This window comes from Pan paniscus, chromosome 14, assembly GCF_029289425.2.
Source record: "Pan paniscus chromosome 14, NHGRI_mPanPan1-v2.0_pri, whole genome shotgun sequence".
In the NCBI taxonomy this organism is placed as follows: domain Eukaryota; kingdom Metazoa; phylum Chordata; class Mammalia; order Primates; family Hominidae; genus Pan; species Pan paniscus.
This window is the reverse complement of record NC_073263.2, coordinates 41,144,732-41,169,649: the sequence shown is the minus strand read 5'-3', so window position 1 is coordinate 41,169,649 and position 24,918 is coordinate 41,144,732. Positions and strand designations below refer to the sequence as shown.

At 36.5% G+C, this 24,918-nt stretch overlaps 1 protein-coding gene across 1 annotated transcript in view; it reads left to right on the top strand.

Annotated features, from left to right (window-relative positions):
* Positions 1–24,918, top strand: part of VWA8 (von Willebrand factor A domain containing 8) — a 393,066-nt gene that overhangs the window by 288,551 nt on the left and 79,597 nt on the right. Inside the window, exon 37 of the mRNA XM_003806896.6 lies at positions 25–226. Within this exon, the coding sequence (XP_003806944.2) occupies positions 25–226 (202 nt within the window). The remainder of the gene's footprint in view (positions 1–24; positions 227–24,918) is intronic.

Genomic DNA, 24,918 nt, shown 5'->3' with positions numbered 1-24,918 from the left:
CTTCACTTGGATTCCTTTTTCCAGATCAGAATCTCTCTCGCCGTATACCACATGGCTGTCGACCATTTCAGACACAGATGCACTGCTAGCTGAGTGGGACAAAAGCGGTGTTGTTACTGTTGATATGGGAGGTCACATCAGGCTTTGGGAAACTGGACTTGAACGTCTGCAGCGATCACTCATGGAATGGAGAAACATGATTGGACAAGATGACAGAAATATTCAGGTACCATTTGAATTCACCTTATCTCTTAGAGGTGCACATTCCAGTATAAATTTAGTTCCAGATGCCACAGTCATGAAAATTTCTGGGCCAGTGACTCAAAAATAGTTGCTTAAAGAACTAAAAGAATTTTTAGATAGAAAATAAAAAGACAAAAACAAATTCTCCATCTAAATGATGAAAAAGTAAAAATGTGCCTTTTTTTCTGTCAGTGCTTAAATGTGCAGGTTACTGACATCACACCATATGAATACAATCAGCAGCTTTTAGTTTTTTAACCTTAAGCTCTAACCAGTTTCCAGTAGCACCTTTGCATCTGTTCTCACTTTTACCGTCTTCAGTGTCAGCATCTCTACATGCCACCTAGGAAACAGAAACATTTAGGAACTAGAATACAGCAGATTATTACAAGGCCAGGACCTCTAAACTAGAGAAGATGAGCAAAAATATGCATCCAATAGAACGTTTTTTATCAACTTCCTTATTTCCAAGTAATGCAAATTTAGTAGTCAACAATAAGTAGACCCAACCCTGCACTGGAGAAAAATATGGCAACAGGCCACCAAAGTGAAAAGAAACCTGATAACTCCAGAAATGACTCAGTCATCATCTAATCAATCTAGTTGCTGTCTGGAACTAATTTGAAGAATGAGGAAGGCTATATGCCCATATATACTAAAGCATATAATAAAAGGATTTATTTGCTATTCATTTATTTTAATCTTTGGAACAAAACTTCTCCTGTTTACGTTACTTTCTTATCCAACAAAAAGAAAAGTAGGTTCCTCCCAGCCAGATTGTTCTGCAAAGAGCCGATTAGCAAAATAAGAAATTTCTACAAACTATTTCGTCAATACCTGATTAATAATTCCTATTTTATGTGATTATTTTTGTGATTTTCTTTAAACAGAAATAGATATATTCATGAATGAATAATAATTCTCTTAGATCCTTAAAAGCTTGTAGGAACATTTTGAAAACCTCAAACCAAAGTAGAATTCAAATCTTTTTGAAGGGGTATAAATATATTAATTTAATTAAGCTAAAACAAATGTGTGACTCTAAAATAAACATGTGATTAAGTAAGTGCCATGGACTGATTACAGCAACAGACTGAATGTTGGTTACTACTCATAACAATATTTAGAAAGCCAATTAATTATGGTCTGTTTCATTTATTATTCTAAACATTAGTTTCTTCTCTTTTTGAATTAAGCTCTTGTTCTCATTACAGTCATTGGTGCCTAATAGTAAATACTATTGTGTTTGAATTTCTATATTTTATATGTGGTAGAGATCAAAGGTCATGTTTTCCATCTGGTCAAGATTAAATTTATTTTTCACGATAGAACTTTACAAAGGACTTTTACTAATCATTTAATAATTGTTCTTGACTGCTACAAAAATGAATTTGTATTTGTTTTTTAATCATGTAGGCCTTCTCTTCCAGTTACTTCTCTGGCTATATATACATCTTTGTACTCCTAGCTTGTAGCACAATGATTGGTGCAATAAGCAATTAATATGTTTGTTTATGCTCACACTCCTATATACTAAAATGTACTGGTAATTGAAACTATTTGATAACAGATGGAATTTTTCTTTTAAACTGTCACAAATTATTTGTTTAGATGTAACTGAATAAATATTTATTGAATGAGGATATATAGTTATTAAGTTAGAAATGAACAGAATTATGGATCTAACATCTCAAGAATAATCAAAATACTCAGCTACATTACACAGTGCAATATCTGAACTTTCCCTAAACCAAACATTTTCCAGGACATGTGTAACTTTATGTCTCCAGTTTAAAGTTCAGCTATAAGCTGGGCATGGTGGCACATGCCTGTAATCCCAGCTACTTGGGAGGCTGAGGCACAAGAATTGCTTGAACCTGGGAGGCAGAGTTGCAGGAGCTGAGATCAAGCCACTGCCCCCCAGCCTGGGCAACAAAACAAGACCGTGTCTCTAAAAAAAATAAAATAAAGCTCAGCTATTACAGAAATGAGACATATTTAGTAATAAAGTTGTATAATTCAGAATTGAATGATAGTTTCATTTGGAAAATTAGAATAGATGTTATCTGACATTCTCCTTTGATCCCTAAGTTCCCTTGATCCATTTTGGTTGATATTAAAAATGCATACTTATATACATACTCAAACATGAGTCTGTATTCTTATGTTCAAACAGACAAGACTAATTGTCTTAATAATCTATCATTGTTTTAATTTTTTGTCATATCTCTCTTCTTCCCTGCTTGGTAAATAATGAGACAGCTTATTTAATTGTTCTTATTTAGACCAGCTCATCTTATTAATTACAAGTGGTTTATACAACCAAACCTAAATAGAAGTCATTCCAGGGGCAACAGTAATAACAAGCAAATGTTTGTCTTTTACAGTTCCCTTTCTGTTTGATCTTTCAAGCTATTCTTCATTTATATACTCTTTATTCAGCACAGATCTGCTCCTAACTTCAGAGCTTGGAAAATGCCTTTCATAGAAGTATTGAAAAAAGAGAATAGGTTCTCCATACCCTGCTTACTTAACACTTGCTGGCTGCAAGCAGCTTCCCCATCACTGACAGAGTAACCTGATCTCCATCTAGTGGCCAGATGGACTTACTTTTTACATCATGGAAATTAACAGGCCTGCTGGCAATGAAAGGCTTATACACTCTTGTCTTGTATGGTTCCTGTTGAGCAAGATAGGCGCCTTTAGGTCAGCAGTGAGGGCTGGGCAAATAACCTGCCATGCCATCCACCACAAAAGATCCTCATGCCTCCTGATTCCTCTGCATCATAGCAAAGGAACTGTCCATATTGAGATAAACAGTATATTAATAGTTAAATGTTTTATCACTACTCTCTTTGTCTTTGCTACATTTCAGCCTTCTGGAGTTATTAGCTTTGCCATTGTTGATTTGAGTTTTTGTTTTTGTTTAATGAATTTGTTGGTATTTTTATTTAATGAGTACAGCTTACAAGAGAGTATTTTTTGAGCTCTACATATAAAATGTGTTCATTAATTTTACATGCTTTGATAGAAACATGTGTTTTTCCTATAATAAATAACCATAACAACAAACTGAAAGGATTAATATAAATGTAGTTTTAAGAGCCCATTATTAAGAATGCATATTTATTACTTTTAGATTTCATATTTTCAGAAACATGGGTTAATTATAAGTCAAAATTCTTCTGGCTATATTTAAAGTATATTATTCATACTTAGTTACATTTGTCTTCCTTCCAAGAAAGCTGTTAAAGCTATACCACAGATTTCCTCAGAAATCAGATCATCTTCTCTTGGTGATTATTTTTGTGGGAGCAAAAAGGCTTAAAAGGTTATAGCTTTCAAATGTTATTTTCTAATTAAAAGAAATCACAAAGTAAATCTTCTGTATATTGCTGGTAGGATCTCTCTGCAGCCTTTGAATAGTACTTAAGGAAGTAGTATATTCTTTAACAATGGTTGCAATCTTCTGAAATACAGTGTGAGACTGGAACTTTTTCATCATTATAGTGAAGACAGTGTCTGGTACACAATAAGCACACAACCAGCATTTGAAAATAAAAAGGAGTGAGGCATAGAAAGAAATACATAGAAAAGATAACTAATTTATGTTTAGCACTATTAACCTATTCCCCCTTTTAAAGAGAATTTTCTAGGACTATGAATAAATGCAGTTTGATGTACTTAGGTAACTAAGCTTGGCCTTTTCTATAATCTCTAGTCTAGCAGTTTTGATTTTTGAAGATCTCAGTAGGATATTAAGTTCTATTTTCAGTTTTAGAAACCACTGGGTTATTTAACTGGCTGACTATTAGTAAATTTACAGGCTAGGTAATCTTCAGATCCTCTATGGGATTATGAAATTCTTTGTTCTTTTTAAGGAGCATAGTTTACTCTTATACGTCATTCTTTACTTTGATCAATAACTCTGAAAAAATAGTCTGATTCACTGGATCATTGTTACAGAACAATCCATATTTTGTAGGATTGTTATATGTACATGTGTCTTTGGGAATCTTTCTTAGCCCAGAAAGGCAATGCTTTTCTGAACTTTTATAATTTCTCACCATCCATGTCTCCTCGCCACGTGTCAGTAGAGCTGGCTTTCAGCAAGATGATCCAGCTGTTTCCCTATATGGTAACACTTGGGCATTGCCTGTAATTATTTTTTTATTGTTTATTCCTATTAGAGAAGTCCCAGCCATGAAAATTCATTTTGAATCTTTAAGATTTTCAGGAGTACTGAGTGAAAATGCAAGATCCCGGTGGTGTGCTAGTAAACCAGTTCTCATGGAGACTGGGGGGTTGTTAAGTTTGCCAGTTTCCATTTTGCAAACACCCCCACCATGATTTCAAGCTACCAAAGGTTAACAATCAGCTTGAAAAATTCCTAAATATTTAGCAGTTATCTCTCATAGGCTGATATAGTTTAGCTCTATCATGCCACTTGCTTATTTAGGGCTTTATCATCTAACTCCCCAAAGAGAATTATGGCAGTTACCTAACAGCAAGGCTTTCAGAAATGAGGCAGTAAGATGATGATAGGGACAGAAGCAATGAGAGAAAAGGGAGAAAGGTACAGAGAACACAGATAAGATAGTATCATGTTAGCTCAGGAAATGTGGAAGCCTGCAGTTATCCCAGTAACAAATTGGCCATACTCTTCTTGAACCAGAAATTTGGTTTGAGTAAAGAATTGAAGAAAAATCTGCCCTGAAGTAAGATAGCACTCCTGGGTTCATGCATATGGGCCTCCTTTCTTATATAGATTGTGTTTCAGAGAGAAATTGCAAGTTGATTTTTACATTCCTCTAAAAGAAAAGCTTCCATTGGATCACAACATTATCAGTAATTGCTAAATACAATTAAAATTAAATCAGCAGTCACCTCCCTAAGGCAAGCAAATAAACAAGTTTATGATTTTAGGGAGGCTATGAGGTTTCATTAACTTTTTATGCATATCCAATAAGAATGATACCCCTATAAATTATGAAAATTATAGAATGTTAAACTAATATTTAAAATAGAAATATTATCTTACTTTCACTCTTTAGAAAAGGTCTAACCTCAAAAAATTCCTTTTCAAATCATCAGCAGGACTATTTCAATCTCCTTCTCTCAAGACAGGCCGTAGGATAATTATGTTACCATATCATTAGTGCATATTGTTCAACAATATGATCAGCAAGTAAAGAGGTAATTTTAACAATATTAAAGTTTAAAGAAAACAAATTAATTCTGCAATATACTGGCTATAAACCTGAATGTGAAATGCAATTAATAGGTTGACAGTCAATGACTCTAGAACTGTTACGGTTCTGAGCTCATTAGGTATACACTTACATTTAAGTACTTACATTAAGTACTTACTTAATGTACTTAATTACTTACATTAAGTACTTACTTAAATGTAAATGTATACCTTACAATCACAATGGCTATAGAAATAAAAGCTTCTTGCTATTATATTTATGATTTTATTCATAAGCAGTACAACTTATTGTTTAAGAGTATGAAATTTATAGTGTTCAAACCTAGATTAAAATCCTGGTTCAACTTTGTAGGTGATCTCTGGCAAATTACTTATTCTTTCAAAGCCTCACTTTCTAATCATAATATAAAAATAATTGAACCTTAACAAAGTTGTAAGAATGAAATACAGTAATGCCTGGTACAGAGTAAGTACTCAGTAAACAATAAAAAATAGAAACTTAGAATTTAAGTTAATATTGGGCTACGGAATTCTTCAATGCTTTATGGAGACAAAGCCAAATTTAAATGAAACAGTATTACTCAAATACCTAATATTAACTTATGATCCAATGAGTTACATAATTCATCATCTATACTAGTGTTAAAATGTAAGCTTTGTTTATAATCCTGTTTGGAAAAAATTTTGTCAGATCCAAAAAAGGAATTGTAAAAATGGTCTTTGCCTAAACCTGTCAGCTTGAAGAAAAGCAGGAAATCAATGATAGGACAATTGTCAGCAGAGGATTATAGTGTTTAGCCTTATTTAAAAGACAAATTAGAACAAGACCAAAAAACATGCAGCAAAGTATACATCATTTACTCTGAGTCCTGAGAACAGTAGAAAACAGGAAAACAACAACAACAGCAACAAAAACACAGGGCAAATTGGAATCCTGTCTTTCTAAGCTTTTCATAGCTTTTTCCTCCTCCTATTTTAAGCTTTTGTTAGCAACAGGACTTGAAGATACTGTGTAGTTCTGAAGGTTGTAATGTGGGGTGGCACTGAAATTTGGAAGATTAGTCGAAAGTCTGTCCAGGCCATTGAGACATCCAGATTTTCTCCTCTATCCTATGCTTCTAGGCAGCTGGCTCTCCTCTGCCCTTACAAAAGGCACCAATTAGGACAGGAGGGAAACCATACAACAACAAGAAGATAAAGTGAAAGTCTGCTTTTTTTACTTAGACTCAAGGAAGGTAGTAGCATCTATATTTAAGAATTTCACTGAACTAAAGAACCAGATATACAGTATAACAAATGGAACACACACACACACACACACACACACACACACACACACACATCAAAGCATGTCCACTTGAAATTTTAGAACCCCATGGATAAAGAAATAAAGCCGATAACTTCTAATTTTGAGAGAAGTAGGGAACAGGTCATATAAAAGTGGTAGAAATCCTAATGGCACTGGGTTTCTCCAAAGCAGCATTGGAAACTAAAGAGAAAATCAAAGAGGGAAAATGATTTCCGGCTAGAATTTATATCCAGCCAAGCTATTAATCAAGTAGACTAAAACCATTATTAAATGTGCAAATCTCAAAAACATTACATTATTTCTCGAGAAGCTACTGCATGATGTGCTGTCACTAAAAAAAGGGAGTAAACCAAGAAAGAGGAAGACATAGGTGGAAAGAGTGGCAAAGGTAATTCCCAGTTGGGCAAAATTATCTAACATAAAAGCCTATTTGATAATAAAGTGCTGAATAGCTCATGTAACTTACTGAATACATTATGTCTAGACTGTGACATAATATATTCAGTAAGTTACATGAGCTATTCAGCACTTTATTATCATTACTATACAGACAGTCCCCGACTTAACGATGGTTCAATTTAACAATTTTTCTACATCGTAAAGTAGAAAAATTGTTAAATTGAACCACGATGTAGAAAAATTGTTAAATTGAATCATCGTAAGTCGGGGACTGTATAGTAATGATAAGGTAAACAATATTGATTTGTTTATGATAGCACTTTATTAGGGGGAATGAGGGGAGAAAAAATGAGCGATGTGTGTTTGAGGTGGGAGAGGTAAAATAATCCTTACCTTTCATAATAGGAAGTCAATAGACAATGTCTGAAATTGAAAAATAAAGAGACATAAGAATATTACTTAGAAATATGGAGGTAAATAGTAAAAGATGTAGTAAGCAGAGTTGAAGTAGTTACCTTTAGCCTCTTAATTGCTTGAGGGGGAGACTGTGTCACAAGGGTGCTATTTTTTGTTATACATCTTGTAGTACTATTTGACTTATTAAACCATGTATGCTTATTACTTTGATAAGAATTAAAAATTACTTCAAAATAATAACAAGTCAAAATAATAACAAGTAGGAATTTACCAGATGGAAAAGAGGAATGAGGGTGGACATGAAACAATTCCTCAGAAGTAGAGATTAAATTTAACTCATCTTTGGATCCTTGAAACTTAAAACAGTACTTTTTTTTTTTTATGGAACTGAATAAGCTGGTTAATTTTCTTTCTTTGACTTTAAAATGACTCAAGGATTCCAGTTCTGAATACAGTGCAACAAGCACTCACCTTGTCTCTCCCACTGAATGCAGCTATAAAACCTGGACAGAATGCATGAGCTACTATTCAAAGTCCCTGAAAAATAAATGATAGCATATGGATTGAGGAAGAAGACCAGAATTTGAACTACCTAAATGGTAATCAGCTATGAGTTTCTCATTTTTCCTCCAGAGTCTTCTGGTTTTGATTCAAGGCAGCTTGGAAATTGAAGTGGTACTCTCAGAAAACTAGGAATAGAAGGAAATTTTCTCAACCCGATAAAGGGCATCTGTAAAATCACCACAGCTGGCACCATATTTTAATGATAAGGGACTGAACGCTTTCCCTGTAATGCTGGGAATAAGGCAATGACCATGCTCACCATTCCTATTCAACATCACATGTATACCTATGTAACAAACCTGCACGTTGTGCACATGTACCCTAAAACTTAAAGTATAATAATAATAAAATAAAAAAATTTAAAAAAGAAAAGGAGCAATAAGAAAAGAAAAATAAATAAAAGATATCCAGATTAGGAAGGAAGAAATAAAACTGTCCCTATTTGCAAACAACATAATTGCCTACCTAGAAAATCCCACAGAATCTATTAAAAAAAAAAAAAAAGACAAAACAAACAAGCAAAAGAAACTACTCTTAGAACTAATAAATGTGTTTATCAAAGCCAAAAATCAATTATATTTCTATATACTAACAATTGATAACTAACAATTAAAATTTAAAAATACATCTACCATTTACAAACAACTTTCTCTAAAAATGAAATATTTAGGTATAAATCAATAAGACTTGTGCAGGATGTGTATGCTGAATACTGTAAAACGTTAATGAAAGAAATCAAAGACCTAAATAAATGGAGAGATATACTGAGTTCATGGATTAGAAAACTCAACCTAATAATGATGTCAGTTCTCTCCAAATTGGCCTACAGATTTAACACAATTCCAATTCAATCTCTGCAGGATTTTGTTTATAGCTATAAACAAGCCAACTCTAAAATTTATATGGGAAGATAAATGAACTAAATGAACCAAAATAATTTTTAAAAGAAGAATAAAGTTGGAGAAATCATGCTACCTAATTTTAAGATTTACTATAAAACTACAATAATCAAGACAGTGCAATGTTCGCAAAAAAATTAAATCAATGAAACAGAATAGACTGTCCAAAATTAGACCCACAGACATATTGCCAACAGTTTTCAACAAAGATGCCAAAACAGTTTAATGGAGAAAGGATAGTCAACAAATGGTGCTTTGACAATTGGACATCCATATGCAAAACAAGCACATGTTTAAAACCTTGTTGATTTTTCAATATGCAAATAAAATTACACAATAGTTACAGGCCCAGGAATAATAATAGTATACAATAGTAATAATAGTATACAGTGCCATGTATACAATAATAATAGTATCCAATCCCATGTCATCATTCATTGTTGTAATTACATAGAGACTGTGAAGCTAATTCTTAAAAATAATTTTAAATGAATACTTTAAAACTTCTAAGGTCAAGAAAGCTAATTTGGTCAGAGTGTTAAAAAAAAAAAGTCTCAATCTATGGTATCATTTTTGGAGTAAGAAAATGTTCCAGGTATGTTATTTGCAGATGGAAAAAGTAAGGCCCAGAGAGGTTACATAACTTGCCCAAGATCACACATCTGGTAAGTGGCAGAGTTAGTAGTTCTACAATGTGTGCTCTTTATCCACCATGCGCTACAGCCCAGGCAGCATTACCAACTTTCACTACCTAGTCAGATATCCAGAGTTTCTGGAATGCCTCCCCCTGCCAAAATCTGAAAATGCCAGTGGAGTTAAAAGCTTGCCATTTGTCTCTATATAACTCCATCAAATTATGTTGGTTCCCATAGAAGTCAGTGTTTCTGAGCAGCCAAATAATTTTCAGCTCCGTGGCAAGTAGTAAGAAAGATCCTTTCAGATGCTTTTTAATTGATAACAGAAAACTGAATTCTTGGCCAGGCGCAGTGGCTCACACTTGTAATCCCAGCACTTTGGGAAGCTGAGGTGGGCGGATCACAAGATCAAGAGATCGAGACCATCCTGGCCAACATGGTGAAACCCTGTCTCTACTAAAAATTCAAAAATTAGCTGGGTGTGGTGGCGTGCACCTGTAGTCCCAGCTACTTGGGAGGCTGAAGCAGGAGAATCGCTTGAACCCGGGAGGCAGAGGTTTCAGTGAGCCGAAATCGCGCCAACCTGGCAATAGAGCGAGACTCTGTCTCAAAAAAAAAAAAAAAAGAAACCGAATTCTCAGAGATTCTCATGCCATTTCTTTAATCCCTGATATTCTTTCCTTTGATGAATAGATAAAATAAGTTAAAGTGTTGCAAAATTTCTATGTTGTTCAAGTGAGCAAGGCAGCAGGATCTGAAGTTGGTTTCCAGAAGAGTGAGTCTGCTGTCAGGAAAGGGGTAAAAACAAGCACAGTTGCAGCAGCGTGATTCAGTGCACAGAAGTGAGTTGATTAGGTATCCCATCACCACCCCTAAACAACGTTAAGGCTGTGTAGTAATAAGCTCATCAGTCTTTCCTTCCCCAGGATGAATGGGACTCTTGGGAGTCCTCAATCTCTCTTTAAGAAATGAGGCATTGAAAGACAGGACCCACACAGGGATACTGCTTCTCCTCGAGAATGTAGTGAAATCACTGTGGAGTGTTTAGAGGAAAGCCAATGCCTCTGGGATTTAAGAAGGGTGATCATCTGGCCAGGCACGGTGGCTCATGCCTGTAATCCCAACACTTTGGGAGGGTGAGGCAGGTGGATCACTTGAGGTCAACAGTTCAAGACCATCCTGGGCAACATGGAGAAACCCCGTCTCTACTAAAAATACAAAAACTAGTCAGGCATGGTGGCATGCACCTGTAATTCCAGCTACTCAGGAGGCTGAGACACAAAGTTTACTTGAACCTGGGAGGCAGAGATTGCAGTGAACCAAGATCATGCCGCTGTACTCCAGCCTGGGTGATAGAGTGAGACTCTGTCTCAGAAAAAAAGAAAAAAAAAGAAAAAAAAAGAGTGATCATCAGTTCCATTCACCAGTGGAAATGTAGCAGTGTGATTATGGGAAGGCTAGAGCCCAAACTTTTTCCTATATCAATATCATTTTTTAAAGTATTTATGATAAAGCAAAAGAACATGAAAACAGACATCAAGGTGGCATGGAGAAAAGTAGAGAAACCTCATTATTCCTTTTTGACAAATAGCATATGTTAAATCTGTGGTCATTTCATATGCTTGCTTAACCAAAACTAGTCATCAGTTTTCTGAACTGCCTTGGTTCAGTAGGTTGTCCCTTATCTCTATAGGACACGTAACAGTTTCTGATGTATTCTCTTATGAAAATGTTTCCAGAAGTCACCAATTTGAACATATTTTTGAATTCTAATAAAAAGCTTTGTTATTGTTGTTGTCTACTTAAGTATTTCTGTATTTATGTTGAGATCAGAATTATGTAACACCTGGATAGAGACATCAGTAAGATACTCTATTTGAATAGACCTAGGAGCACAGGTCCTGGGAGTAGATAAACAAGAAAGACTAACACCCTGGGAGTTACTCCAGTTGTGAACACTGTTTTCACTAATACTATTCTAATAGCAGTTTTAAAAGAAGGAAGAATAATCCCTAAAATGGTAGTAATAGTAATAATAGCCAATACTTACATGTGCTAATCATATACCAATGCTGTTCTCAGTGTACAGAGACAAATGGCAGGCTTTTAATTCATTTAATTATTATAAAAACACTATATGATAGGTACTGTTATTACTGCAATTTACAGATGAGGAAACCGAAGCACAGAGCTGTTAAGACACCAATGCACAGGGAGGTTAAATAACTTTCTTTGTACTGAAGCAATCTGCTTTTAAATGTATCATAACTTACCCATAGCCACGTTCTTACATACTTCTGACTGGAGAGGTAGGAAAAGAACTGCATTTCTGAGCTCCATTGATACAAGGTCATGATGGGTGATGTTGTTACTGATCAGCTTTCTCAGAAATTGTTTCAAACCTTGCTCCTGTCCAGTGATCTTTACCCTCAGTTTAAGGAATATGGATTTTAAAAATAATATAAAGTTTTCCTTCTTGTTCATCCATTGACATAATTCAACTTTAATTGAACTTTCATACAAATACTTAAGGAGACACAGGCCTAACAAGGGTTAAAATGATTTTCTGGAATGAGTTTCATTTGAAGCTCTGCAGGATTTGCTGGTAGGAAGATACAGGTATAAGAATAGGCCTTCTCCCATGTAATATTACTGCTCACTTTCCAGGCAGAGCATAGCCCATGTATTTCCTCCACAATCTATAGCCCAAGAACTGAACCACCAATGCTCTCTGCTTCCATTCAAAAACTGCTAAAAGCATTGGCTGTGTTTAGAAGGGTGGACATGGGAGTGATGTGGTCTGGGAAGAAGCCCAAGTGAAGCTGGGCAACTGTGAGGCTGAGGTAATGACCAGGTGTGAGTTGTTGGAGACTGGCTGACTATGGGACGTGGAGGCAGACATTACGGATGTTTCTAGTTTGGATGTCTGGCAAAAAGGCAGATCACTGAAGGAACCAGGGAAGTTGGAGAGAAGATAGGGTTCAGGCATTGTGAATATGCTGTTTGAGGTAATCGTGACTGTGTTCAGTCAGAAATTGAAACAGGACAAGAGCTTCAAGCTAGTGAGAGAGATATTTATATAATGATCCTGAGCATGAAGGTTTTAGATGAAACCATAAAAATGGCAAGATGCCAAGGAAAATGGAGCAATCAAGGAAAATGCTCAGGACAAATAAACTATGTTTTTGGAAACATGCATAGTCAAATGTTTCCTTTTTTTCAGACTGGAATCTCACCATTTTGCCTAGGCTGGCCTCAAACTCCTGAGCTCCATCTATCCTCTCACGTCAGCCTTCCAAGTAGATGGAACTACAGGTGCAAGTGACTGTGCCCAGCTAAATGTTTCTGAAAGTTTGTTCTCTGAACCCTTTTTTCATGAAAATTCCATGTTCTAGCTGTTAGGAAACACTGTATAGCTTAGTGGCCTCTTAGAGTTGAAATTACAATTGGTAAATATCTGGCTTTGAGAAGTCTCTCTGTAAAGAAACCTCTTTAACTTTGTTTAACCCAATAGACCCCAAATCTATTTTAACCTTTAAAAGATACGTTAGCAAGTTGCCAGTGTCTGTGTTCCTGGTTTTCTTTACTCCAGTAGACCTCTTAGGACAAGACCTTTATGCTCATTCTAATCCTGACTCATGACATTGCCAGGTTGCATGTCATTTATGACCTCAGAAAATAAATCTGCTGTGCTAGGGTTAAGCTGCCACTTAAAAGAATAACTTTTCTCTGTACCTTTAAAGAGAGGACTTATTATTTATGTGATTCCAGATTTATTATGGAATCAAAAAGTATGTAAAATGATGTTTATTAGGACATAGAATATGACAAAAATTCAGCTCACACTAACTTAAACTACAAAAGGAAATTTATTGGCTCACGAAACCTAGAAGTCTCAGGGCCTGACGCTCAACACATGTCACAGGACCCAGCCTCTCTCCTCTTGGCTCTGCTTTTCTCGGGGGTGGCTTCATTCTCACACAGTCATTCTCCATCAGGTGGCAAAGATGGTCCTGGTAGCACTGGGTAATACATATGGTTCTCCCAGCTGGCAATCTCAGCCAAAGGGGCATGTCTCTCTGTGTAATTTCAGCAGAAGTCCTCAGGAGTGCTTAAATAGGCTGGTGAGGTCACATGCCCTGAACCCATCACTGTGGCCAAAAGGATGGCATACTTTGGTCAGACCTGGGCCCTGTCTCCACCCCTAGAGTTTGGAATGAGAAGGGACTGAATCAGTCACACCTGAAACATGAAGTTAGGAAATAAGGATGGGAGGGGAGCACCCCAGAAGAAATGCTGGATGAACAACACACATGACCATGTGATTTATTTTTTTATTTTTATTTTTTAGTGGTTTTGACAGCAAGAGCCAGCTCCTTCCAAGTGATAGCTAATGATCTTTCGTCTAAGTTAGGACTTCTTGGAGTCCGGGACTTCAGATTTACTTGAATTGTCAGATTTATTGTTTTGCACTCAACACGGCAATCATGAAGCATGATCCTTACCTAATATATGGTAATTAGGCCAATGGTGATATAGTATCCATTAATTTTGTCTTCCATTTAATTCCTTGGATGAATAGCTCAGAAATATATACTTGGTTTTCTAATTATACAGAGAGCAGAAATAAATACTCTAGTCCAGTCTAATTCATATGAGACTTTCCAGTTGCTGGGGTTCTGAATGAAATTTGTCAAGTCTTCCTTGACAGTGTTCTGGTAGCATAACAGTGGGAATCCCCTTACCCCCAAGAAAAAGAGCTCACTCATATTGGATAATTTTTATTATTTTTTTCTTTGGGATGTTTGTTTTAAGAGGGGAATACAAAGCTGTTGAAGGGCCTACATTTCACGTTGCTGGTGAGGGCTGAATAATCCTTTCCATAAAGAACATCTGTAGAACCCTCGTTGGAAAATCTGAAACTTAAATAGGTTTTGCACAAGCCAAAGAGGAAAGTGCTGCATTTGATTGTGAGTCATCATTCCCTCAACTGCTCTGCCTTCATATTTACATATAAGTCATTACTCAGAAAGAGAAAAATCTGACACAATATCAGAAACAAGTTCATGTGTTCCAGTCTGCTTCGGGTTACTCTCAACAATCTGTAAGGACTATTTCACAGCAGTAAATAGTCGCCATTATTGTAATTATGACTCCCTTAGTCTTAAAATAACAATATTTCTTCTTTTGTAGCCCATAATTATTTTGAAGTTTAAAAATCAGATGTACATCTCTTTTGTGCCTCTGGTTTGATGGTAGGGAAGGCCTCTGACTGCTTTCAAGATAAAACAGGAACATACTTTAAGATTCTGAATATAGCTCCTTCTCACCTAAGCCCAGCTCAAGAAATATTTAGATAGATAGATAGACTATACAAATGTATTTTCAATACTTACTTATATAATATGGCTTCTCTAAAATTGCAGTAGCATTTCCTTTACAGGATAGGTCTTGATTCTTCAACCTCTGAGGAAGATATCACTAATATCTTCTAATCTTTGGCGAGTTTAAAAGGTGCATATGTTCACCAAGGGCACTTGCTGATAAAAATAATAGGAAAAAAAACTCATTCCATCACCAGAGTCTTAAATCCAAACTCTATAATTTCTGTCCCCAGATACAATGTAACCATTTTTTCATAAAATATAATTACATTTTTAAAACCTTTTACTTTCTCTCTCTCTCTCTCTGTCTCTCTGTATGTGTGGATATATATTATATATCTACATTATTTTTCATGAACCACTTAAATGTGAGTTGTAGACATGATGCCCCATTACCTCTAAATACTGGCTGGGCGTGGTGGCTCACGCCTGTAATTCCAGCACTTTGGGAGGCTGAGGCGGGCGGATCAACTGACGTCAGGAGTTTGAGACCAGCCTGGCCAACATGGCGAAACCCCGTCTCTCCTAAAATACAAAAATTAGCTGAGCATGGTAGCACATGCCTGTAATCCCAGCTACTAGAGAGGCTGAGGCAGGAGAATTGCTTGAACCCAGGGGGCGGAGGTTGCGGTGAGCCAAGAGCATGCCGCTGCACTCCATCTTGGGCCACGAGCGAGACTCTGTCTCAAAAAAAAAAAAAAAAAAAAAAAAAAATTCAGTTTTTCCTCACAAGAGCATTCTCCTAACGTAACCACAACACAGACCTCAAAATCAGGAAGTTAACATTGATATAGCATTAATGTGTAACCCACAGACCTTATTCAAATTTCAGATGTCTCAATAACATCCTTTATAGAAAAAGGAAGCAATTGCAGATCATGTATTACATTTACTTTACATGTCTCTTTGATGTCTTTCAATCTGAACAGTTCCTCATCTTTCCTTGACTTTCATGACCTTGACATTTTTGAAGACTATAGGCCAGTGATTTTGTAGAACATCCCTCAGTCTGGGTTCATCTGATGTTTTCTATTTTTAGATCCAGCTTACGCATCGTTGGCAGGAACATCACAATAATGCTGTGTTCTCAATGTGTCCTGTTAGATCAGGAGTCCCCAGTGCCCCAGGCCCACACAGCAAGAAGTGAGGAGCTGGCAGGTGATCATTATCACCAGAGCGCTGTCTCCTGTCAGACCAGCAGCTCGCCAGCAGCAGTAGATTCTCACAGGAGCGCGAACCCTCTTGTGTGAACTGCGCATGCGAGGAATGTAAATTGTGCCCTCCTTATGAGAATCTAATGCCTGATGATCTGACGTGGAACAGTTTTATCCTGAAACCATTCCCTCTACCCTGTCCCTGGAAAAATTGTTCCACGAAACCAGGTCCTGGTGCCAAAAAGGTTGGGGACTGCTCTACTAGGTGACACATGGTGTCAGTTTGTCCCATTGCTGGTGATGTTAACTTTGAAAATTTGGTTAGGGTGATGTCTCCACTGTGACATTACTATTTTTTCCTTTATAATGTGTTTTGTGGGCATATATTTGAAGATGATGTGAATCTTGTTTCATCAAACTTTCATCCATTAATTTTATCATCTGTTCATGATTCTTGCTTGAATCAGTTATTATCACTATAGTTGCAAAGTGGTGATTTTTCTGATTCCAGTATTCCTTTGACATTTATTAGTTGGCATTCTAGGGTAACAGAGTGTGTTATCTTCTCCCTTTGTGTGTGTGTTTGTTTTTATGAGTCAATTTTTGTTTTTGTTGCAATTGCTTTTGGGGACCTAGTCATAAATTCTTTGCCAAGGCTGATGTCCAGAATGGTATTTCCTAGTTTTCTTCTAGGTTGTTATAGTTTTAGGTCTTAGATTTAAGTCTTTAATCCATTTTGAGTTTATTTCTGTATCTAGTAAAAGGAAGAGGTCCAGTTTCAATCTTCTGCATACAGCCAGCTACTTATCCCAGCACCACTTATTGAGTAGAGTTCTTTCCCCATTGCTTGTTTTTGTTGACTTTGTCGAGAATCATATGGCTATAGGTGGGCAACTTTGTTTCTGGGTTCTCTATTCTGTTCCATTGGTCTATGTGTCTGTTTTTGTACCAGTATGGTGCTGTTTTGGTTACTGTAGCCTTGTAGTATAGTTTGAAGTTGGATAATTTGATGCCTCCAGCTTTGTTCTTTTTACTTAGGATTGCTTTGGCTATTCAGGCTCTCTTTTTGGTTCCATATGAATTGTAAAATTGTTTTTTCTAATTCTATGAAGAATGCAAATGGTAGTTTGATAGGAATAGTATTGAATCTATAAATTGCTTTGGGCAGTGTGGCCATTTTAACAATACTGATTCTTCCTATCCATGAGCATAGAATGTTTTTCTATTTGTCTGCGTTATCTCTGATTTCTTTCAGCAGTATTTTGTAGTTCTGTAATTTGTAGAAATCTTTTATCTCGCTGATTAGCTGTATTCTTAGGTATTTTATTCTGTTTGTGGCTATTGTGAATGGGATTGTGTTCTTGATTTGGCCTTCAGCTTGGACGTTACTGGTATATAGAAATACTACTGATTTTTTTACATTAATTTATAACAGGCAGTTTTATTGTGAACAAGCCCTAAGGAAAACATCCATTATAATCTATCAATCTCATTAAAGATTTGGTCAGAGATAGACAAGTAATCTTTGCTCTGTGCAATGGCTAAGACCTAAAATAATGTAATTATAGTGAATTTGTATTATGTTATTTGATATCTATCTATCTTGTTACATTTAACCATTAACTTTAAATAGCTCCAGGTTTTTCTTGTTTGTTTGACTGGAATTATTATTTCCACTGACCACAGGAGGGTGTCGGTGAGCTTAGAACAGGAGTATTTCAAATAAATACTGGAACTTCAACAACTAATGACAAATTCTTGTCATTTCACTATATTTGGAAGTTGTAATATAAAAGCATCATCACTAGGCTAGCCAGAAATCTTGAGTCAATGTCCTTTCTATTAGAAGATCTTTTGGCTATCAAATGAAAGGCTTTTATGAAAGAGTTCAGAAATTTTAGTGAGGTATTGTAGCACAGAGAAATTTCCTCTGACTAAAAATTAAGAAACCCAAATCCTCTTTCTGGTTCCATCACTAGTTGGTAGTCATTTCACCTCTCTGGGCCTTAATTTCTTTTTTTTTTAATAAAATAAGGTAGATTGTAAGCTCATCCTTCAGGTCCTTCCACAAAAGGCAACAATGAATACAGGGTCTAAAACTAAAAGATACACATCAAAGAACTTCTCCATCGTAGTGATTCTTCTTTTAATTAACTGCTGAGTATGTGCTAGCTGCTTCTGATACATTCTCTCACATGATCATTACAACCACCATTTCAGGTGTATATATTATTGCTCCCATTCTGAGGTTGGGAGTAAGTAATTTGCCCAGGCTCACTCTGCTAACAAAGAACAAAGCTGAGATTTCAGCCTAGGTTTATCTAACTCAGAAGCCCGTGTTTGTATGCCTCTTCCCCATGTGGCTTCCCTAGGACCAAAAGATTAGTTTTAATGGAAGTTGTACCCTTAGAGAAGAAAACAGATGTCTCTGCTTAGTAGAATTTAGACTAAATGCTTATAGGTGCCAGATAGGCAATGTGGATGGGGACACAGGCCAGGAGGGTCTCAGGTGAACAGGAAGTTGTGCCCCATATAGGAAGGCAGTCACTACCTAGCTGTTGCCATGTGAGAATCTGGCCCCAATTTGGCCTTATCCTCCCATTTTCAAGAGAAGACCAAAATCTAGATTTTTAAGTGAAATCTCATTAATTTGAAATTTTAGCAGCAAATTCAGAATGTTTCACACTGGGAGTAATGACAGTACACACATTTGTGGGATGGCAGGACCTGCTGATATCTCTTTTCTCACACCAGGGTGGAGCAGGATTGAGAAATGAAGCCCCATTCTCTTCCAGGCTTTCCTGTGTTGCTAAATTTGCTTACAAGCTCTAGAAGAGTCCCTTAGGTTCCCTAAGCAATTAAAACAGGGACTGGCAAATTGCACCACCTTTTTCTGTAGGCCCACAAACTAAGATTTTTTTGGAAAAAAAACTTTAACAATTGGAAAAAATCAGTTGATAAAAATAATTATATTTCATGGCATATGAAAATTTTATGAAATTCAAATTTTGGTGTCCATAAAGTTTTATTGAAACACAGCTACACTCATTCATTTATGTATTGTCTGTGTCTGCTTTTGCACTACAAAGGCACAGTTGAGTAGTTGCAACAAAGACCATATGGCCTGTAAAGCCTAAAATATTTACTACGTGGCTTTTTATAGAAAAAGTTTGCCAACTCCTGGTTTGGAATACAAAAGCCAAAAAGATGGGCAGTCTACCTCTGCTTTCTACACTATTATATTCTCACTCTAAGATAATTTTTTAAATGGAATCTCCTGAAATCAGAGGGAAGGAAAGGGGGAAAATAAAGGAGATACTGTCCAAAGCAATTTACAGATACAATGCTATCCCTGTCAAACTACCAATGTCATTTTTCACAAAATTAGGAAAAGCTATTTTACAATTTGTATGGAACCAAAAGAGAGCCTCAATAGTCAAAGCAATCCTCAATCCTTTCCCCATTGCTTTTTTTTTGTTGGCTTTGTCAAAGATCAGATGGCTGTAGGTGTGTGGCTTTGTTTCTGGCTTCTCTCATGTGTTCCATTGGTCTATGTATCTGTTTTTGTACCAGTACCATGTTGTTTTGGTTTCTGTTTATATTTATTACGCATTTTATGAGTGACAAAGCAAAATCCTCTGGTTGTAAGAATGAGAAGAATGAAGCTAAAGCAGTGTCCACACACCCCTTAAATATGCCTTATCAGACCCCACGCCTTCACTCACGTTGGCCCCTGCCTGGAATGCCCATACACACTCCTGTGTCTCTTCCTGTAAGGCTGCATGCCAATGTCTCCCTAAGCCCTCCTTGGCTGCAGCCTGTCTACCCTCAGCAAAACACATCCCTCCCTCCTCGGCATCCCTATGCCTTGATCATGCTGTGATCTCTGACTTTGACATGTGTCAGAAGGGCAAGTTCCCCCAGAGCAGAGTGTATGTCCCACTTAGGCTGGCACCGCCAGCACCCACCTAGGAGCCTGACACCTGGTCAGATTTCAATAAATTCTTGATGAATCAGTAAATGGATGTACAATTAATTTGGCTATTTAAAGCTTTTACGAGGTCCCTCAGAGGGATGATAAAACTGGAGAATCCTTTGGTGTTTTCCAGGCTGAGCCTTTTGTATCTGTAAATGAGCTCACTCTTCACTAGTGACTATTGCCTAGGTTGGCAAAGAATCAAATAGGGATCAATCCCACCCTGGTTCATGTTTCTATGCTTGTTAGTTTGTGGCTATGGAATAAACACCTCTGAGCCAGGTAGCCAAAACCAAGTTTGATTCCAAGTTCTATCCAGTGATCTTAGGCTATCATTTAACCTCTCTGAAGCTCCATTTCCCCATCTGTAAAATAGAACTGACTATAGCAGCTACCTCACAGGATTGTTGTAAAACCCAAATGAGATAACATGTTCAAGCATTTTGTGAACTGTAAAGTAGTATATAAGTATACAATATTATTATTTATGATAATAAATCTGTACAATAATAGAAAGATTATAGATTTCTCCTATTATCTATTATAGATTAAAGATTATATGGTGAACTAATTTTAAAATTTATAAAGAGCTACCGAATTAACTTTAAAATTTAGAAAACTTGTTGAGTATGTATAATGACCCTTTGAAGGGGAGGGGCTAATACTAGGTTCATAACTTAATGTAAATTACAACGAACAGTCCAAGGAATTAGATTATTTCCCATCCCAGCCAGCTTTGTAAAGGCACAACACGTGTTGCAGTGATCACTTAAATTTGTACCTAACTTGTGCAAGCTACCCCTGGTGGTGGAATGCTGCCCTTCTCAGAGTGAGGCTGAATGTGGGCCTAAAGTATCCAGCATATTTTCTTCCAACTCTGAAATTCTGTGGCTTAGGTGTTGTTACTAGAAGTGAATTCTGTTTCACCATTACCAGATATTATAAAGTTAGAGGTGCATTTCAGTAGAAAAAAATAACATTCTCCCCTCACCCCCCAGCAACAAACCTTTGGAAATGAAAAAACAATCAACTTGTGATGAATACTAACAGTACTAAACAAAAATGATCAATACTCAAAATACTAATGGAAAAAATCTACTCTAATCAAAATGATTCACAAAGAAACACGAAGTAAAACTACCTCACCAGAAATACAGATAATATTATTATCTGCCTGACTATAATTCATATATTATTCATCTAATACAGCAAATAAACCTATTTATTCCTTTGCATTTTACTATAGGACATATTCTTGTCATTAAATAATTACTAGTGTTCATTTTACAATTATTAAAACTAGGAGGTTTGTAAAGAGTAAAACTTTAAAGTAGGAAAAGTTAAATATTTATTTTAGCTAACTGATATCTCATAATTCCTTTTGGTTTAAAATATTAATATTCCTTTTTTGTAATCATAATGAAATCTGTTTAAAGAAATCTACTGCCCTATGTTTTTGTTGTTGTTATTGTTGTTGAGACAGAGTCTCCCCCATCACCCAGGCTGGAGTGCAGTGGCGCAATCTCAGCTCACTGCAACTCCGCCTCCCGGGTTCAAGTGATTCTCGTGCCTCAGCCTCCCAAGTAGCTGGGATTACAGGCACCCCCCCACCACGCCCAGCTACTTTTTGGATTTTTAGTAGAGACAAGGTTTCACCATGTTGGCCAAGCTGGTATCGAACTCCTGGCCTCATGTGATCCACCCGCCTTGGCCTCCCAAAATGCTGGGATTACAGGCATGAGCCACCGTACTCAGCCCCTATAAGTTTTAAATTCTTAGGCTAAATGGAAACCATTAGCCTAATATTTTAAACTATCTCTTAAAGCATTTCTTTATTCCTGAAGACTCTAAGCATAAATGATGCTGCTTATAATTTATGACATTAATTGCCTTTAGCAGTACCGTGCTCTATGTGTTATTGTTGCTATTATGAAGGTAATTATAATTGTATGTCTCCTGAGAAGATGAAAAAGTTTTTGTAGGTCTGTACGTAAAGTATTTGAAGAAAAGATTATTTTACGGCCCCGTCAAAAGTAGCTTCAAGCAAGAGCTATTGTTCAGGACCTTTTATAGACATAGATGAAATTCCTTTTGCCATTTGAACAGTGTTTACATTCGGGAAAGTTCACAGTTAAGTCTTTGACATACTGTGAAAGGATCTTTTGTTCTCTACAAAAACATACTTCCTCATCCTTTGAGTCACCTTGTTTTTATTCCCTTGTTTACTTTTCTGGGGAAATAATGCCCACCTCCCAAGTAATGTCAAGGGAAGAACTATTTCAGAAATCTAAGTTGTTCTGTATGAGGAAAGAGGGCTTGGATTTTGGCAGAAAAAAATCAGAAATATTTTTAAAACCTGAACCAGATAAATAATATAATCTCAAGCTTCCAAAAATTATTTGGGTAGGGTTTTTTCCAATGCTAAAAAAAGGAAATCTTTTTTTATCATCATTATTAACAGTGATCAGATTCAGGAAGTGTGAGACACTTTACTGAGGGGACTACCGACACCGTCCAAAGGCATTTTTCTATTGTGTTAGGAAAGCTCTCCTCTGCTAACTACGTTGATTCTCCAAGACATGCATCGTTTAATATTTTCTCCTAGTTGGTGGGATCTGGGTTTTATGATGAGCTTAGGCTTTAGTCAGTCAGACTTGAATTCTTTTTTTTTTTCCTGAGACAAAGTCTCGCTCCTTCGCCCAAGCTAGAGTGCAGTGGTGCGATCTTGGCTCACTGCAACCTCTGCCTCCCGGGTTTAGGCGATTCTCCTGCTTCAGCCTCCTGAGTAGCTGGGATTACAGGCATGCGTCATGATACCAGCTAATTTTTGTATTTTTAGTAGAGAAAGGGTTTCACCATATTGGCCAATCTGGTCTCAAACTCCTGACCTCAAGTGATCCACCCACCTCGGCCTCCCAAAGTGCTAGGATTACAGGCATGAACCACTGCACCTGGCCCAGACTTGAATTCTTTTAGCGATGTATATTTATCAGTAAATAATGTGACTGATTCTACTCATGGTTTCAAAACTGATTTTGAAGGGATAAAACCATTGCTGTTTTGTGTATCAGCATATGCCCAATGCTAGCACAGTGCCCTGAACTTACTGGACACTCAGTAAGCATTTGTCAAATGAATGAAATAAATATATATGCATTCAGAGTGACAATGTCAAATAACAACCTTTTAAAATTCTTTTTATTTTTTTCAAATAAGTCTTTTAAATGAACACATTCTAATGTATTTAAGAAAATCTTATTTGTTTGTAGATATGCTCTGTGTGTTAATGTAAATGTTCATTTATCCTTACCTAATATGCATAAGTGGAAGATTACTTGTAGTTTAGGGATTATATTCAAACCCTTCTTTAGTCACGCTAAACCTGACACATCCAGAAAATGTCTCCCAAAAGCTTCTGATCCTCATTTATATCCTAAGTTTTACCACAGGCAGGCCATCAAAGTCAGTGATCTTCATGTTCTGGGGCATTTCCATTGGAGCTCTTTTTTTCTGTGTAAATGATAAACAGAGATGTACTTTACTGCTATTGTTAGTAAAGCTGTGTGTGTAATATGTGAGGAAAAGGTAAGGTACTGAAGCCTGCCCTTCACTGTTAGGTATTCTACATGTATCTCTCCATTTTCTCTTTGTAGCTTCCTGTGTGATAGAATGATGATAGTCCCATTTTATAGATGAAGAAACAGATTTTCAAACAGATTACATAGTACACCCAATGTCCTGTGGCCAGTAAGTGACATTTTCAGACGTGAGCCACTAGGGCAAGCATTGAGTCTGCAGATCATGTTCAGGATTGTCTGGTATGATGCAATTCAGACCATACATAAATACAGTATTTTACTAACCTTCTGAAAGATATGCTAGCCCTTTAATCTAATGTCTTATTTACTGATGTATACAGTGCTTTCTATAAATCTGATATATATTAAAAAGAAAAATGCTTGCCTTTCAGGCATATTTCTTGCTTTCCTAAACCATGATATGCTTTATAAAACATTGAATTTTGTACTATCAAGAATACATTCATTGTTTATAGCCAGTGTAATGTAGTAAAAAAAAAATCTAGTAAACCTGGGTTTTAGAAGGAGATGGACTGAGATTTCAATCCTGGCTCCTCCAATTAATAACTATGTGATAATGAGTATGTTGCTATACATCTCTAAGCCTTAGTTTCCTGTCCTGCAAAGTAGAAATAATACCTAATATGGAGAATTATGAATATCAGAAGTAGTATATTTAAAATGCCTAGACTGTAAACATCAGGGCACTGGCACGTGGTCGTCACTCATCATCATTACTCACTGAATGAATCCATGAATGAATTAATGATTCAGATTAGGTTCCATTGTTCAACCCTACACATAAAAATCAGGAAAATTTGGCCGGGCGTGGTGGCTAACACCTGTAATCCCAGCACTTTGGTAGGCAGAAGTGGGCAGTTCACTTGAGGTCAGGAGTTCTAGACCAGCCTGACCAACATGGGGAAACCCCTTCTCTACTAAAAATACAAAATTAGCTGGGCGTGGTGGCACATGCCTGCAATCCCAGCTACTCGGGAGGCCGAGGCAGAAGAATCGCTTGAACCCAGGAGGTGGAGGTTGTGGTAAGCCTAGATTGTGCCATTGCACTCCAGCCTGGGCAACAAGAGCAAAACTCCGTCTCAAAAAAAAAAAAAAAAAAAAAAAAATCAGGAAAATTTGATAAGAAT